The sequence below is a fragment of the Salvelinus namaycush genome, chromosome 22, assembly GCF_016432855.1.
Source record: "Salvelinus namaycush isolate Seneca chromosome 22, SaNama_1.0, whole genome shotgun sequence".
NCBI lineage: Eukaryota > Metazoa > Chordata > Actinopteri > Salmoniformes > Salmonidae > Salvelinus > Salvelinus namaycush.
Window position 1 is genome coordinate 21,227,867 of NC_052328.1, and position 19,447 is coordinate 21,247,313.

The 19,447-nt window shown below is 42.1% G+C and overlaps 1 protein-coding gene across 1 annotated transcript in view; it reads right to left on the minus strand.

Annotated features, from left to right (window-relative positions):
• Nucleotides 1-5,319: 5,319 nt before the first annotated feature.
• LOC120017439 (E3 ubiquitin-protein ligase NEURL1-like) overlaps nucleotides 5,320-19,447 on the minus strand; it is a 39,806-nt gene continuing 25,678 nt past the window's right edge. The window contains exons 4-6 of the mRNA XM_038960185.1: nucleotides 11,860-12,561; nucleotides 7,221-7,358; nucleotides 5,320-6,383 (exon numbers count right to left, since the gene is read on the minus strand). Of these exons, the coding sequence (XP_038816113.1) occupies nucleotides 6,139-6,383; nucleotides 7,221-7,358; nucleotides 11,860-12,561 (1,085 nt within the window). The 3' untranslated portion in view covers nucleotides 5,320-6,138. The remainder of the gene's footprint in view (nucleotides 6,384-7,220; nucleotides 7,359-11,859; nucleotides 12,562-19,447) is intronic.

Below are 19,447 nucleotides of genomic sequence, written 5' to 3' on the forward strand. Positions count from 1 at the left end.
AACATTTTACAGTGTTGTAACTGATCAAAGTTCTCTTCTCCAAAAGGCACACAAGAATATACTCTTCTATCATATTCAAACTTGATCAGTTTCCGTAACAGAGGGATGAGATGGAACATGTTGACACCATGAACCAACACATTCTTTAAGAAAATGTACATATAATTCAACCTTTTTTTTATGAACCTGAAAAATGGCTTGTTTTTCCTCTATACATGACCATTGTTGTCTTTTAAACATTTTAGATTAAAAACTCTGTATTATGAAAACTTAAAGATTAGTTTGTTAAAAAGATTTGCCTAAAATACAGAAAGCAGCACTTCAAGTGTAAAGCTCACATACTGTGCAACAATAATCAGCTAGCTAGATCCATGACTTCCACACATGTGATGACACAGATGTTTACAGTTTCTTGTGTAAACAGCAAAAACACAAAGCATGAAAGCATTATATATATCACACAGGGAATTTCTCACTGAAAGGGGGATACCTAGTCAGTTGTACAACTGAATGAATTTAACTGAAATGTGTCTTTAGCATTTAACCCAACCCCTCTGAATCAGAGGTGTGGGGGGCTGCCTTAATTGACATCCACGTCTTCGGTTCCCGGGGAACAGTGGAGAAATATCATTTTTCCTTTACTATAATATTGTCCACCAGCCGGCTCTTTTGCAATTATTCTGGGGACGAGGTTACCTTTACCATAACAATATTGATGGACGCATGCAACCTTACAGTAACAGAGAAAGAAGCTCAAGCATGGTTTTGTATTTAAAACAATCGTTAGGACAGTAAAGTACAGTACCTTGGATAACAACTTTGGATAACAGAAAACTATCGACAAAGATCAATGGGAAAAAGTTGTGATGGACTACTTTCTGGAGAACAATCATGCCATGCTGACTCTGAAAATTAATCAGACAATGAGGAAATCCCCGATTTAGGTAAAAATATGATGACAATGATGGGGGAAAAAATAGAGATCAACAGTGTTGTTGTCACGGAAGTTGACCGAGTTTTGAAATCACTGGAATGCCCGGTGGAAGCAGAGTATGATTGCAAATGCGGTGGGAGTCGAAAAGAGAACACAGAAGGCTGTTGTATAAAACCCCTGTCTCTGGATTACATCTTCAAACTAAGGGCAACCATGAAATCCATGACAGTGAGGGAGAAGCGTTCATCCATGTATACGGGTATGAGTCTAGCTACATTTTCAGATATTATACGTTTCTAATTTATTCAGAAAGTCATTTTAATTTTAATATTTTTGCTCCCGAGTGGCGCAGCGGTCTAAGGCACTGCATCTCAGTGCAATAGGTATCACTACAGTCCCTGGTTTGTTTCCAAGTTGTATCACATCCGGCTGTGATTGGGAGTCCCATAGGGTGGCGCACAATTGGCCCAGCGTCATCCGGGTTTGGCTGGTGTAAGCCTTTATTGTAAATAAGAATTTGTTCTTAACTGACTTTCCTAGTTAAATAAAGGGGGGGAAATTATCTCAGAAAGACATTTGCATTGCTAGTTATAGTTATTAACTTAGTTGGTTAGCTAAGGGCAACAATGGCATCCATGACAGAGAGGGTGAAGCGTTCATTCATGTATATGGGTAAGAGTCTAGCTACATTTTCAGATATTTTACGTTTCTAATTTGGTCAAAAAGTAATTTTCATTGCAAGTTAAAGCATACTGTTAGCTAGCTAGAGCATGTTAGCTGGCTGGCTCGCTAGCTAATGTTACGTGTATGAGCTGTGTAGTAATTATTAGTATCAATTGCATTGCTACGTATAGCAATTTAAACTAGTTGATTAGCTTTAGCTACCTGCAGATTCATGCATAGTATGGGTTGGGATTATGGGTCTTAACAAAAGACACCACTATGCAAGTAACCATTTAACTGCACCATACACATGGTATGTATCCTGTGCATGTGACAAATAAACTTTGATTTTAATTTGATGTAGTGTGTGTTTACCAGAGACGCAACAGCACCTTTTCAACCTCAGGAGGCGGAAAAAATTTGGATAGGCACCTAAAACCGTCACAAACTTTTACAGATGCACAATTGAGAACATCCTGTCGTGCTGTATCGCCGCCTGGTACGGCTACTGCAACACCCACAACCGCAGGGCTCTCCAGAGGGTGGTGCGCTGCCCAACGCATCAACAGGGGCAAATTACCTGCCCTCCAGGACACCTACAGCACCCGATGTCAAAGGAAGGCCAACAAGATCATCGAGGACAACAATCACCCGAGCCACTGCCTGTTCACCCCGTTATCATCCAGAAGGCGAGGTCAGTACAGGTGCATCACTGCTGGGACCGAGAGACTGAAAAACAGCTTCTAGCTCAAGGCCATAAAACTGTTAAATAGCCATCACTAGGATATTTTTTATTTATTTAACCTTTATTTAACTAGGCAAGTCAGTTAAGAACAAATTCTTATTTACAATGACAGCCTACCCTAGCCAAACCCGGATGACGCTGGGACAATTGTGCACCACCCCATGGGACTCCCAATCACAGCCAGATGTGATACCACCTGGAAACGAACCAGGGACTGTAGTGATGCCTCTTGCACTGAGATGCAGTGCCCTAGACCGCTGTGCCACTTGGGAGCTCATTAGAGGCTGCTGCCTATATACATAGACTTGAAATCACTGGCTACTTTAATAAATAGAACACTAGTAACTTTAATAATGCTTACATATCTGGCATTACTCATCTCATAGGTATATACTGTCTTCTATTCTACTGTATCTTAGTCTATGCTGCTCTGACATTGCTTGTCCATATATTTACACTACCGTTCAAAAGTTTGGGGTCACTTAGAAATGTCCTTGTTTTTGAAAGAAAGCTAATTTTTTGTCCATTAAAATAACATAAAATTGATCAGAAATACAGTGTAGACATTGAAAATGTTATAAATGACAATTGTAGCTGGAAACTGCTGATTGTTTATGGAATGTCTACATAGGCGTACAGAGGCCCATTATCAGCAACCATCACTCCTGTGTTCCAATGGCATGTTGTGTTAGCTAATCCAAGTTGATCATTTTTAAAGGTTAATTGATCATTAGAAAACCCTTTTGTAATTATGTTAGCACAGCTGAAAACTGTTGTGCTTATTAAAGAAGCAATTAAAATGGCCTTCTTAAGACTTGTTGAGTATCTGGATCATCAGCATTTGTGGGTTGGATTACAGGCACTATTCTTGTTCTGAGGAATGAAGGCTATTCCATCAAGAAATTGCCAAGAAACTGAAGATCTCGTACAACGCTGTGTACTACTCCCCTCACAGAACAGCGCAAATTGTCTCTAACCAGAATAGAAAGAGGAGTGGGAGGCCCCGGTGCACAACTGAGCAAGAGGACAAGCACATTAGAGTGTCTAGTTTGAGAAACAGACGCCTCAGAAGTCCTCAACTGGCAGCTTCGTTAAATAGGAGTGGGAGGCAAAGCACCAGTCTAATGATCAATTAGCCTTTTAAAATTAGAAACTTGGATTAGCTATCACAACGTGCCATTGGAACACAGTGATGGTTGCTGATAATGGGCCTCTGTACGCCTATGTAGATATTCCATTTAAAAAATCTGCGGTTTCCAGCTACAATAGTCATTAACAACATTAACAATGTAATCCCTGTATTTCTGATCAATTTGATGTTATTTTAATGGACAGAAAAATTAGCTTTTATTTTTTTTTAAAGGACATTTATAAGTGACCACAAACTTTTGAACGGTTGTGTATATATTCACAATTCATCATTACTTTACTTAGATTTGTGTGAATTGAGTATATGTTGTGAAATTCTTCGATATTACTTGTTAGATATTACTGCACTGTCAGAGCTAGAAACACAAACATTTCGCTACACCCGCAATAACATCTGCTAAACACGTGTATGTGACCAATAACATTTGATTTGATTTGATTACTACTTTCTATACTTTTAGTCTTAATCTTTGGTTGTTTACTACACAACCTTACTCACTCTGTTTAGCACAGCCTCACACGTGAATCTTTAAAGAGATGGGTGGGGCTAAGGCTTAAGAGTGTGTGAACGATGCTGAATGGGTGTAGACATAGAAGAGCTCTCCAGTAGGTGTACCAAAACATTCATAGGCCATTTTCTCAAACGTGGGGTTACAAGTTCATCAACTTTCAAAGCAAGATTACTTTCCCATTGATCCTCAACTGCAGTGTATGATATAAAACATTTTTAGCTCTGAGTCTCTACCAATGTAAAAAACACAATTTAAAATGTAGCTAAGTGGTGGGTCACAGTTTTGTGTTTATGAATTTTTACAATATAGCCCATTGTGACTTTGGATTTTTCCCATCTAGTGGAAATCACTCAGTTCTGCCTGAAGGGACAAGACTCATCCCAATAAACTTCAACCTGCGATTACTTCCAATACACCCAGGAAATGGCACAATAATTAACCAGAGATAGTTAGAAGAGAGTCAGGAAGATGGCTGTATACAATAGAGTCGGCATTTTACGACCCTTCAGACAGTTAGAGCTTTGATATATATGTTGCGTCTTTGCTAAGGGTTTCTGTGCACTGAACATTGTGCAGACACACACACAGGACCAAAGTGCCCCTACACTGTGTAACGAAGTCTATGGTCACGTCTCCCTCACTATACACAGAACATCCTCTATCCCAGGGATGTCAAACATACAGCCCATGGGGGATCCAATCCAGCCCGCGGGTGGTTTGAGTAACAACACATGTTGGGGGAGGGGGGGACAGACGGACAGAACAAACTCAATATAACAAATCGAAACTGTGTATAAATGATAATGAATCTACATTCATACATTTTTTTTTACTGTGCCCAGTTCGCTAATAATAATCTAAATGAAAGCTAGACAGTCAAGGAGCATTGAAAATTCCAAAAGACAATTTGTCAATTTTGATGGTAAGGAAATAACACATTTTCAGTGGAGCCATCCGGACCTTGTTGAAAACCGAATGCGGCCCCCGGGGCAAAATTAGTTTGGCACCCCTGCTCTATCCACATAGATTTACATCCACCTTGAATCTATAACATTCTATGGTGAGCAGCTGACTGTATTCTCACATTTTTGCCTGCATGTGATCTTCCCTACAGTGTCTTTGAGACTGGGTAGAGAATGCATGTAAGGGATTATTCATGCAACATAGGCACACAGCTAATTACTATATTCCTTACTTTTCACAGGTACAATACTTCCTCTGATTACACCATCCCTTTTTCATGGCAATATCTTACACTTTCTTCTCCAACCAAACAAACTAAAAACTGCATGTCCTCTTTATTCATGAGTCACTTGTCCAAAGGCTAACGCTATTATTCAACCAGGCGGAACATTCAGAGCGTCACAGATGGAAATGAATTGTACAGACACTAGGGCTGCCACAATTACTGTATAACTGACAGTTATGTATGAAGACCGTTATGAAAATAAAATAACTGTCAAAACGAACTGCTGACTGAAAATGGGACGGTTGAGTCCGTTTCGGCTGTAACGTGGACTCTTAACAACTTGCTGAAACAAGCAAATGAGTATTTGGTTGCCTAGGCAACACCCCCCACAATGCAGCAGCAGTACACATAGACATATAATTAATATAATGGGCTTGTAACCTTAAACCCTGGCAATTTGACTGGTAAACTCATGGGTACACTACTCGCAATGACTCCCTGGTATTGGGATGCAATCATTTTCATGGTAATGCAGAATGTTCATTTAAATTATGTTTAGTGATGTGGCTCATGCAATGGAATGTATATTTTGTCTCTGAAACATCCTAGTAGCAATGATATCATCAGTGGGATGAATGATGATTGTTCTGCAGAGAGTGAGCCAGATCCCTCCTGGTTTAGTCCAGCTCCATGGTGGCTGAACCCAATCCAGTATCTGGGCCACAGTGACACACTGGAGGCCAGCATTACCTCTTCCTGTTAATCTTTACAATGTATTCATATCCCAACATGTTTTTCTGATATCTTTGATGGTCCAACTGCATGATGCTGAATCTCATAATGTTGCTGAGCAATATTGAGACAGTCAGGCCAAACATACATGCTCCAATAGGTCTCAATGGTTTCTTTGATGAATGAGCCTTGATGTTACACAGCCAGGCAGATCCTACGTGCTCCGGTAGGTCTTTATAATGTCTTTGATTGTCCTTCTGCAGATTGGGCAGCTGGCATTGGCCATCTTCTTCAGTTTGAGGCCACAGGCGTAGCAGAGACACATGTGACCACAGGCGTACAGCACCGTGTCCACCACGTTCTCATAGCAGATGGTGCACTCGTCACTCCACGAGCCAGAGCATGATGGGAAGGTGGGGGATTCCGAGTGGCTGGAGAATGGCGAGCTGGGGCTCGTACCTGGGAGACAATGGAATAGGGTTTAGAGTTAGGTGGATCATTTGCATACAGTATAACTTGGAAACTGTACTTAGGAATAGTTTTTAAATTTCTGACTATCTGTACTGTATCTGCTCTGGAATGTTCTCTTCTATGTTTACACATTACAGGATATTGCGTCAAATAACTTGTGTTCATCCTTTTGAGAGGGGCTTAAGCATCATAACAGGTGTGATATTGTGCAATATAAACATCACATTTCCAGCCTATTAAAGTCAAAAGAAACTCTCAACAAATGCTGGTTACGTTTACTGCAACTGACGTTGCCTTTCTTGGTCATGGTATGTTGACTGTTTTGTCACATTCCTGCCATAAACAGAGGTGGAAAATCAGGGAGAGAGAAAGAGAAAGAGAGAGGGGGGGTGGGGAAGGGGTATGTGAGAGAGAGAGAGAGAGAGAGAGAGAGAGAAAGAAAGAGGGAGAGAGCGAGACACAGATGTAGGATCTTAATTTGAGCCAGTTTGCTACAGCAGGAAAATAATCCTGCAACAGGAAATGTGAATTATTATGTTGATTATAATACATTTTTGTAGGCGTTGATAAATATTTTTTGTAAAGGAAAATCAAATTTTTTCTTTTTAAACCTCAAATACACTACACGTTTTACATTTACTGCATTAAAGGAAAGTTCTCCAGCAACACAGTGATCAAAATAAGATCCTACATCCTATAGAGAGAAGAGAGAAAAGAGAGAGAAAAGAGAGTGAAAGACAACACAGGGATAACCTGGTGAGTGAGACACAAGGTAGTAATGGAAAGAAGGTTTACCTGTGGAGCTGCTGCAGGCTGGTGGGTTGCTGGCGTTGAGGCTGGTGTTGAGGTTGATGTTCAGGTTGGAGTTGAAGTTGGGCTCGGAGCTGACGCTGCAACGCAGAGTTGGGGTGTTGGGGGAGCTGGGAATTGACAGTCCCCGAGGGTCTGCATTCAGAGACGAGCCTGAGGGCACAGAGAAGCACTGTGTCACATGCAAACTACTCTGAACTCATGTACGTACAAATACCTCAGAAAGGAAAACGCTGGGTCTAGTTATTTGCAGAGCTCCATAGATATGGTGTAATAACACTGTATGTCAGAATATGATGAAGTTCAACTTTGAGAGTCTAGCTAAAGCTGACTAAAGCACACACAAACACCCATTTGTGTGTGTCTATGAGCGAGTCAGGAGCCCTTGAGTTATTGTATTCTCGCCCCCCTCCCCATCCCCCACATATACAATCCCTCTGGCCATAGAAGAGAGAGTCTACTGTGTCTGTCCTGTGCCATCTCCATCTATTCTGAACAGCAGCACCGGCAGCCCTATTTGACATCAGCCCTCACATTGACATCTTTCTCCGCAGAGGAGAAAAGCTCTGACAGTTCCAAATCCACAGACCTAGTAGGCTATGTCTGAATGGCATAAAACCATTTTTGTTTACACATAACTTGATGTATGCCATAAAACTGCTATTGCACTGGTATAGGCATGGCATAACGTATCTCTTATGTGCCAAATGAAACAACACTGTCAGTTTGCAAGCAACAGCAAGCATACGCAACTAACCTACACATCACCCAATGCTTTCCAGATCCCGTACCCCAAGTCTCCCTGATGTAAGATTAAAAACAACTGCAAACAGCTGTGCTTTAGTCGATGAGACCTGAAAAAACTGAGCGGGGTCTAATGCTATAGAGCCTTGACAATGGGGTGCCCCTATCCGTTCCCCTGAGTTCCCATCTCTCTTGGACCACCCTTACTGCTGTGGTTTCAGTTTCAATCTAAATAAACAAGCCTTGTTAGCTTCTGCAAACAGTGGTTCATATGGTGGCCAGGTTGCTGTTCAAAATGTTCAAACATTAACAGACACACTGTACTGTGGGCTGAGGGAAATGGCAAAGGAGAAGAGAGAGTAAATTCAAAGGCTTGGAGCCTTTAACAGCTAGCCTAGCTTTGTCTTACTAGTGTTTATTGTTGTATTGAACAAGGTTACGCTCAACCATGTTTGGTTTCTTGCATGGTTATTACCAGGGGCGCAACATTCACTGGGGACATGTCCCCCCCCACATTCTGAAATCACATTTTTGTCCCGCCCAGTTTTATCATTGGAATGTGATACAAAACAAGGCAACGGTGTGCTTTAGGACCATGCAGGCGCCTCCGAGCCGTAGGGAGGCTGTTTGGCGTGTAAAAAACTTACTTCTAAAACCAAAGTTGGTTATTACACTAGTGACAAATGGATCAATGTACCACTTGCAGATACACAGTATCATCTTTAAAATGTGTCAACCAAATACATCCCCAGCATTACTAGCAACAAGGACAGGGACATCGTGGTAGACTACTATAGTTACATAGGTTTGCTTGCAAACTTTCTCATGATCGTTAACCTGACCTGTGTGACTGACCGGCTGCACAGCTGTCTGGTAACATCCTGGTCGCATCTAATAGGAGACCAGACAGAAAGACAGACAGATACCCTTCATGTCTATTCATAAACCCTTTCATCCAGGATTAGGTTCAGATCCTGCCATCGTATGAATGCACTCCTGGCCCCTCTATCTGGAATGGACAACATCTGAGGGCATTTGAGTATGTAGGGAAGCCTGGGAGGTCTGCATGGTGCCCCAGATAAATCCACTGTGGTTATTTAGTGCATTATATCACCTTCTTATCGTTGGTAGTGATCTTTGCCACACCGCCATGGTTGCTTTTTTTATGTGACAGATTTACTGCATCAAACCACATAAACATACTCATTAAGACAGACTTTTCAATGCCTGACCTTACAATAAATACTAGGATTATATTTGAGGTCTCATTTCTTGTCCTCTATAGCTTAGTTGGAAGAGCATGGGTCTTGCAACACCAGGCTAGTGGGTTAGATTCCCGGGACCACCCATACAGTGAATATAAAATGTATAAACGCATGGCTAAGGCCTTTTGGATAATAGCGTGTACTAAATGGCAAATATTATCATATACGGCCTCGTTCAGTTTGCTACTCGATTGGTGCTGTAGGGACGTCAGCCACTGTACTTACATAATATGAACATGTTTCAAACCATGTTTATATTATCACGCTTAAGCCCCATCTAGAATGTATGTGTGGAGTTGCAATGGGAATTCAGACATAAACAAGTACGTTTATGAAGCTTATACAACCAAACTAAGATATTCACACAGACTCCATGACCATGTAAAAGTGATGAACTCCCATCTGCTTCATTTCACAGCTCTAACGACACCCGACCACGGACAAGTGCCACTTTCAGAGGTGGCGGTACGTTTCCATGGCAACACGTGGCATGTGGCGCCAGTGTGTGGGCGGAGAGAAACGTCAGAGCTGCCCTCCCCACAGCTGGAGGGGGTAATGGGAAGCGCTGTCAGAGTCATAAGAGGGGAGAGAGAAAGAGAGGGGGGTGGAGGTAGAGTGAGAGAGAGAGGAGGTAGAGAAAGAGAGAGAGAGGAGGCCACTGCTAGGATAGTAAGGTATGGGGGAAAATGCTGGCGCCTGAATGCGAGACGCAATTACATTTTAATAATGCATATGGAAGGCATCATAAACAGTTAGTACAGCAGCTAGCAGAGCCCCCCTCTAATGGACAGGGGGCTCTGCTAGCTGTCTGATGCTGCTGCTGGGCCCACGTAGGACAGAAATAACCTCCTCAACCTAGGAGAGAAGAGGAGAAGAGGAGAGGAGAGGGGGTATGACAGTGGAAAAGATAGGACACACAAACTACCTTGTAATATCAAAGCAGCTCATGATCAGTTCCATCACATTTTTTTTAAGTCGTCTTTAAAGACATTGCAATATTGCTCTCAAACACTATTCTAGCATTCAGTTTGGAGAATAATCAAACGAATTGAGACACGATCATTCTTATTAACAAGTTGGCCAGAAAACAAAGCCTAGCAGGGGGAACAGGGTGTTCAGGGCCTGATGACAAATATCCTGGCCTCAGCGGAGCTTGTTAACAACCTAGAGAGCACACACATCTTTGCTTACAAGCTGTATTCTGCCTCACAGCCAGTATCAAAGTCATGAACATCTAGTAATGAACTTGCTTGCAAACCAGAAAAATATATGATCCTGCATTATTATAATGTATGCCTACATCTTCAGTGAGTTATGATTTGTTTCAACCTGTAAATACAGTCTAAGAAATACTCTTTCTTCAAATCAGTATTTCCTCATCTCTCTGTGTACCACATTGTAGGTCTGCTAAAGGGACACTGCGAGATTTTGTCAATTCAGTTTTTCTACTTACCCAGAGTCAAATTAACTTGTGGATACATTTTTTTATGTCTCTGCGTACAGTATGAAGGAAGTTAGAGGTAGTTTCCCGTGCCAATGCTGGCTAGTGTTAGTGCAATGACTGTAAGTCTAAAGGTATGCTAGAATTATGCTAGGGGCTTTATTGCCAAAATCTTGCAGGATCCCTTTAAATTCCAGCCCTAGAATCCACTTACAAACAGGAGAATCACTGCAAAGCCAAGTGAAATTAAATACGACCACAAACCTCCACATGCAGTTCGCCATTAATTCCCCATTTCCAACAGCACCCTTCCCTGTCAGCCATTATTTATAACATGTTATTCTACTGTTAATTTATCATGGGCTGGTCCTAAAACCAGCCTTTTGCTGGATTCAATCAAGACAGGGTTTCCACCCTTAGGCCTCCTCATCCGGACAAGCTTGTCATAGTATGTACAGATTGGGCATGATGTGTTAGTCTGCACCTGAGATGACTGACAGCTAGGGAATTAGAGTGTTCTTATGGTCATACAGTAAGTGTGTGTGTGTCTGTGTGCGTGTGGAGAGTAACAGCTTTATAATGTGCCCAACTACTATGCAAATATGTTATTGCACCATGTTCTAATTGGCCTTTACAGTTACCTAGAGTCATAACTGAATGGATTCAGTCGACTAGGCTAGGCTAGGATTAATTTCCCAATCAGCAAGTGAGCTGTGGTAAACTTCCATCTGTTGGAGCCACTTCCGATAACAAGTGAGTTCATAGAAAAGGAGTAGAACTGAAGATGGAACGTTCGCCTTAATTTACAAACTGTGGGAGGAGAAGCTAAATGCCAAGTGAGATATACGAGTTGATAAAAAGTCAGAGTGCAACAAGGAACAGAGGAAGAGGAAAACTAGTTCATGACTTGGCTATGTAAGAATCCATCCTCCACGGGTCATTCAAGGATCAGACACTGAAATTGTTTCTTAATGGGAAAAAAGACTCAAAAGTCTCACGATTTTCAGATAAACTTGAACAAAGATTAATATGATGTCTTTGAGTCAATGAGAATGACTATATAGCAACAGATTAGCATGTATTAACCCAGTTTATACTGTAATCTCACTTTAAGCACGTAATAACAATGACATGAATGTCAAACAGAATTATGTATCGTATTATTATATTGTAACTGTTTTACAAAACTGTTCAATGAACCCACCTAGGATCTTGAGTTGTGTGATGGCTCCATGCAGACCGAAGAACATCCACAGAGGTCTGGAGTTGTCCACACACACCTGCATCCCTGCGTTGATTCCATTGTGGCTCAGAAACACCTCCCCCTCCACGTTCACCACGAAACCCAGGATGTCACCACTCTGCAGGGGCGCCCCCACCCGACACACCGCCCAGAATTCCTTGCGGTCGACCAGGGACTCCGGGCTGTATGGTAGGTCGCTCGGACGAAGCCAAGCCGGGTCGCACGACGTCACGCCATAGGAGAGTGAACCGAGACGTGTGGCACCCGTCTTAGTCACTTTCACGAACACGCTCTCTCTGCAACGCAGGGGCCGGCTGGTAAACACCAGGGTCCTCTCATCACCGCTGCGATGCTCCACGCTCCGGGACACCGTGTGCTCATCGAGGGCCTTGACGTGGGCGCCTCGGAGGGGGTGGAAGTGGAGATCGCTGTCGAGGAGCGAGGGGAGCAGGGAGCACTGCTGGGAGTTGAGGGAGTTCTGGGGGATGGAACAAGAGGTGGAGCTGAGGGGGTGCAGGCGCTCCTCTTCCTCCTGCTCCTGCTGCTGGAGGCTGAGGTCACACAGGCTAATAGAAAGGTTGTCTGGGTCCCGCCGTAGCGATGCTCGGTGGGCGGTGGTGAAGGAGCGAGGACGCAGGCATTCTAGAGGGACCATCTCACTGTCTGTAGGGACAGAGAGAGACACAAACACAGAGTGATCAATCATCTGATTAACACTTTTCTTATAATATGCAGCAAAGGGTCAAAGCTTTGTAAAGAACTTGCTATGTTAGTATAATCCTCAAACTTGTACACTGAAGTGTAGTTTTTTGGAATACTGGTATTATGAGCTGTTTACTAAAAGCTTTTCGGTTTTCTTTCTTTCACATTCAAGATCCACATTACTCAATGTTATGAAACATACTACCACATAAATGCACAAATAAAACAATGTTATATTTTCACACACACCAGATAGGTGCAGAGAAAAGTGCTGTTTTGCAAGGTCAGATATAGTAGTATGTCACCCCTGGAGCAAATTAGGGTTAAGTGCCTTGCTCAAGGGCACAGACAGATTTTTCACCTTGTCGGCTCGGGTATTTGAACCAACTACCTTTTAGTTACTGGCCCAACACTCTAACTGCTAGGCTACTTGCCTCCTGCAAATACCTAAACATGCATTTTTCTGTGTTTAGAAATAAAAGTGTTAAAGTATATATCATTCATCAGCCTCAAACAATCCTCATGGAATGTGAGTGTACACACAATGTATTGGAACGTAATGCTTTAATGTGAAAGTATTTGGGTTGGTGCAGTATCTTCTTATGCCACTACGAGTAAAGCACATGTATGCATAAACATGTTTCAAAAAGCTATATGACAACTTTACATAACACACAATCACAGTGACTTTATGTACAGTATGTCCACTGTAGCCATTACACTATGTGTTTGGGTGTTAAAGAAGTGGCCAATACTGCAACTGAGAGGGACAGACATTCTGAAGAGCCAACAGTATCACCTTTCCTTTGGCTGTGCTCAACACTAATAAATAGCCTCCCTTGTACTAAATTGGCAAACCGTTGAGTGAGAGGCACATGGCCGTTCATAGACCGCCTTAGCAGAGAAAACAAACCTCTGGTTGGTACAAACGGATCTGCATCATAGCACGCTTAGGGACAGGGGACAGGCAGCAGCCAAAATTAACCTGCCCCTCTAAACCTGGGCTAAAATTAGCCAGATTGGACATGTGAGAAGAGTGGAAAGGGGTTGACTGACATAAGAGGCAGGGTCCATTTACTGTACAAAAGAGAGAGCGCAAAGGATAGCGTGCGAAGGGAAGTGTGAGAGAGACAGTGAGAGGGTGTGTGTGACAGAGAGAAATATAGAGAAAGGAAGAGAGGGAGTAAAACAACGAGGGAGAAATAGAGGAGAGCCAGAGGAGACTTGCCACCTCACACTCCCTCTTTATCACACGGAGGCAGCAAATCTCCGGTAGGTTGGACCCAGATGATAAACTCCTTTGTCGTAATTACTTCCTGTGTGAACGGTGTCCACTAACAACAGCCACAGTCTTATACTTAGCACCACTATTTCTGTCCATGTCGTGATGGGGCCCAAAAATAATTGTGCCACTGTACTACAGTTCACATACACATTCAGTCTCCCCAACAGTGAATACGGTTAAAATACACTACATATTAGTATCATTTACACCTATAAATCCTCCGAATCCTCTCAATTTAGATTATAAAGGAGATTGGGCTAGAATGACATGAGTAGGGGTGCAAAATTCCGGTAACTCTCAAAATTCCCATTTTTTCCAGAAATCCCGGTTGGAACATTCCTGGAATATGGCAAAAATGAGCAGGAAATCCAGGAATCCTCCAACTGGAATTTCTGGAAAACCTGGGGATTTTGTGAAAGTTACCAGGATTTTTGCAACTATAGACATGAGACACGAGGAGAAGACCAAGGCCTGAAGTCACACAATGAGATCTAATTTAATGGTCAATTTGGGCTCACACCAGGTATAGGACATTATTGTATGCAAGAGAGCAAAATATACAGTATTTTCACAACAAACAAAGTTCCCTAGCAACAGCACCCAGACCCAGGGTACAGCCTCTCTCAACTCCCTCTTCGATTTTTCAAACTCTTCACGAAAACCATTCATACTATTTGATGTATGACTTTACATTATTTCAATGGCACATACACCATAGCACTGGCCAATGTTTTTTTTTATTAGAGCTGATCCTAAGCCAAGTGTGATTACCCTCGTAGTTGGGGGTTTAGAGCTTGGTTCCTCTCAGACTGAGTGCCTTGGTGTTTCACAAGCTCACTCATTAAAACATCAATCACACACAGACAGGTGTAGGCTTGCATCTTTTGTCCTCTGGAACCCGTTTGAAGCCATTGTGCCAGAAAATTAGGCAAAGGCATTCAGACATTCACTGTTGCCTAACGAGTGCCACTTTGGCGTTCCCATTTTTACTGGTTCATTTGGATACGCTCCAATGGTTTTATAATAGAGCCGTATGAGGACTAATGGTGATTATCCACTATTTAAAAACGTTTCACAAAAAACAGCAAAGTTCAAGTCTTTGAAGTTTCTGAATTGCAAAAGAAAATTGTGATCACATTTTGAGTGAATTAGAAAATAGACGTGATTAAGTGACTACAATTGCTTTTGTAACGTGAGGGATCCTTATACCTTTACTCCAGTTAAATGGAACTCCACTCAAATCAGGTGAACAACACATTATACACTAATGTTATTAACAATGGTCGGTGCAGTGGTTGACCTCATGAATGTGGCCATTTAAAATCATAGATTTTAATCCTTGGGGCAAACTTCAAAACTCCAAAAAGTAAATGTTTGTAGTTCTCATATTTGTGGCCATTTAAAACCACAACCTGTCAATCATCGAAATGCAAACACGAAACAAAAAGGTAAAGGAGGCATTTCTTGTTTTATTGTGTTACTTTTAAATGTTTTACTTTAGTTTATTTAGTCAATCTTTTCTTAACTCTATGTTCTTCAAACTGCGTTGTTGGTTAAGGGCTTGTAAGAAAGCATTTCTGTTGTATTTGGCGCTGTCACGCTCTGACCTTAGATATCTATGTTTTCTTTATATTTTGGTTAGGTCAGGGTGTGACGAGGGTGGGTATGCTAGTTTTTGTATTGTCTAGGGTTTTCGTTGTTCTAGGGGTTTTGTATGTCTATGGTGGCCTGATATGGTTCCCAATCAGAGGCAGCTGTTTATCGTTGTCTCTGATTAGGGATCATATTTAGGTAGCCATTTTCCCTTTTGTGTTCGTGGGTTCTTGTCTATGTGTAGTTGCCTGTCAGCACTCGTTTGTATAGCTTCACGTGTCGTTTTGTTATTTTGGTTAGTTTGTTCATTGTTCTTTCTTTAATAAAAGAAGAATGTACGCATACCACGCTGCACTTTGGTCCGATCTTTATGACGAACGTGACAGGCGCATGTAACAATACAATTTGATTTGATTTGAGAGGTCACTTTGAAAAGCAGCTTAGTTATAATCCACGTAAGACCCTTCCCAAAACTGACTCCAAATATAAAAAGAGGAACAACCAGAAACTGAGGGACTAACTGACTGAGCACAACCTAGTAAAACCAGTTGCTAAGGATTAGAATGTGACATTTTGGGAGGTAGAAACTCCAGGATACGGCAGGAAAAAAAATTATATCAGTCATTTAACACAATACCATTATATTGTACCTATAAGGGTTATTTAACCTCATGGAGGAAGATACATAAACGCCCATCAAGCATTGGTCTCTGGTGCTGTCAGTCCAGTCTGGTCTGGGCTGTGTGCTGGGCTGGAGGGTGAAAGGGAGGAGGATGATAGTTTAGCCTATACTAATGCAGGAATGTAGGTCTGGACCACTGATGACTATTTCCCACTCATTAAACACAGAGAGCACCTGCTAACATAGAAACACATGATTAGTCTGATGCTGCCCAGATTCTAAATGTTGTCCTATATTCCCCAGCCAATTTAAACAACCTTTTCCAACTTGGAAAGCGGAAAACATCCTATAACTTAATTAAATTTCAGTCACACTGGCATATTTTCAGAAGGACCCAAATGCAATAGCAGGAAAGATAGAGCACAGTCCAGTTCACTAAAGGCAATTAAAGCTAAATCATTCACAGTAATTTAGGAATCCTATACCTTTTATAGACTTTTAAAACATTGAGTTGAGACAGTGGTGTGCAGCTGTGAGTTGCCTGAGAGCGTTTGATTCATTCCTTGGCGTAGTGGAGCTGGATTAGGGGGCTCACTGGGCTTTACTGAGAGTATGGCTGTAACCTCTACAAGGTCAGTGCTCCCAAGTGGCCTGTGTGTGTGTCTTTGTGTGTGTGTGTCTTTGTGTGTGTGTGTGTGTGTGTGTGTGTGTGTGGTGGGGGGATTTGCAGTAAGTATGCATGACTCAAGGGCCTATGCTCTGTCCAGATTGAGTAAGTGAGGTCATATATCATGAAACAGAGGGGCTGCCTGGGGGAGAGAGGGAGGGGGAGAGGGGCAGCTTTGTCTGTCCCAAAAAGGAGAGAGAGGGGCTTTCGTTTATCAGGGGAAGAAAGGGTGAGGGCTCTGGGGAGAATACACATCAATGAGCTTTTAAGGAGTGTTATCCCAGCTGAGATAGTGGTGCATAGGTGTATGTGTATAGTGGGATGGAGGGTTGGGCAATGTATTGGTGTGTAGCAGAGGAGGTTGGTGGGAGGAGCTATCAGAGGACGGTTTCATTGTAATGGCTGTAATGGAATAAATGGAACAGAGTCAAACATGTGGTTTCCATTTGATTGATATCGTTCCATTTATTCCATTCCAGCCATTATAACGAGCCAGTCGTCCTATAGCTCCTCTGGTGTGTAGTGGGAGGCTATATGTTTCAATGAACTCTCAGCCTCGGAGATGCCAAATGTAAGATGAGCTGTGCACGTAGCATTTTGGAACACCAAGTTGGATTCTCTGGCCCAATGCCAGATGTTTCTGATTCTTGGACCTCCTTCCATAGTGGAAAGAAGATGGAACTCACTGAGGTGACAAATATCTACAAAGGCAGGCAGGGTCAGCACTCTGTGCTGTTAAGGGCACAATGTCCCCTAGGTCAGCGGAGAAGCTTGCCTGCCTACCCAAACTGCTTGCTCCAGCCAAACGCAACGCCACGCCCACGGACGTTTCATGTCACCACAAACAACTTTAATGATTGCAGTCTCAGACTGAAGTATGAAGCGAGCATCGAGCAGCGGAAGAATTCAGTCTGTCGTCAGGCATTTGAGAACCCCTTCCGTAGACATTATGCTTCAGGTGACTGCTAAACTATTGACACACCTTCTGCGAATCATTTCATTACCAAGGAGGGCAAAAAAACAACAACTATGTTATAGACACTTGAAATATCTTAAGGTTCTTTGATGACTCCAACATTAATCATACCTCAAAGTTGTATTGTGTCAGCAAAAAGTTACTTATTCATGTCACTGCACTTCTACGGCTGAAATGTAAACATTTTCATCTGTGTGATGGTTCTGGTGAATCAACAATATTTTGCTTTGGGGCTATGGGGGGGGTATAGGGTCTCTGGTGATTCTCTCTAATCACAAACAGATTTCCTCAATTAGTCTCATCTCCTTGTTTTGGTCAAGGAAACCCAGGGTAACCCCCAGTGAAACGTCCACACACAATGAGCTCATTATTGATAATGGACTCTCTGGCCATCTGAAAGTGGTTAGCTTCTCCCCCTGTACTGTATAGCTGAGCTCCCCAGATTCTGAGCTGACATGTTCTATTACCATTTCCATTATGATTTCACTGCAAATTTCTTCGATTCCATCCGGACTGATTAAATCATGGTTGAGACAACTGGCCCTGTCTAGAGACATTTATTTTTCTTAAATAATCAAATGAATAGAAAGCGCTGAGGTCATCTGAAATAAAGCTAGATTTAAATATGCTAAAACCTTGCATGTGTATAGCATTTTACATTTACATTTAAGTCATTTAGCAGACGCTCTTATCCAGAGCGACTTACAAATTGGTGCATTCACCTTATGACATCCAGTGGAACAGCCACTTTACAATAGTGCATCTAAATCTTTTAAGGGGGGGGGGGGGGGGGGTCAGAAGGAATACTTTATCCTATCCTAGGTATTCCTTAGCATGATGTTGATGAAAGAGGGCCATCCCACATTCTAGTTTCTACTTGTCCTCATTGTCCAGTGGGACATCCAGTGTGAAATGTTCTGATGTTTGGAGTTGTATCTTGGGCAACATAGCTGAGAATAGGGTTGCCATGGGGACTAGATCATTTCTAAGGGAGGGCACTTATACTGTACTCTATGGTTGATCCATCTGTGTTATTTGAATAATGGTTTATTTGGCCTTGGCCTGGATTCTGGGGTCTAAGAACATATGTATATAATTCACTGTAGTGCACACATACACTCCATTTGATCAAAAACCTCAGGACAAAGGTAACAACATGATACACATCTTAACCTCATGAGGTCTAAGAATAAATGGCAATTTTCCAAAATGTGGAAACCTGGAGCAGGATCCATACTCTTGCAAAGTTCAAATGTAACTTTAACCACCTTTAAAACACCCAATCAACAAAACAGCAGGGAATTTGCACATGATGTATTAGTGTGATCAGCAGTCCCAGACAGAGAAAGGTACGAAATAGAGAAAAAGAAAGAAAGAAAGAAAGAAAGAAAGAAAAGAAAGAAAGAAAAGAAAGAAAGAAAAGAAAGGAGGGAGAGAGAGGAAGGGCTGTACAATGTTTCACGATTTTAACATGCCAAACATTTCAGCTCAGTGAATTAGCTAAATGTTAATAATGTGGAGGCACTTAGCATCCCCCCGCCTTTCCCTCCATTCTCCTTTGGGTCAGAGCAGACCTTTAACAGATGAATCTGCACATTATTATTACCACTGTGAACTCCAAGCTTCACTGTTTTTGGATGATCCATTCGTAAGCAGCAGACCCATAATTAGAGGTATTAGTACAGCCTTTGCTTACTTGGGTAT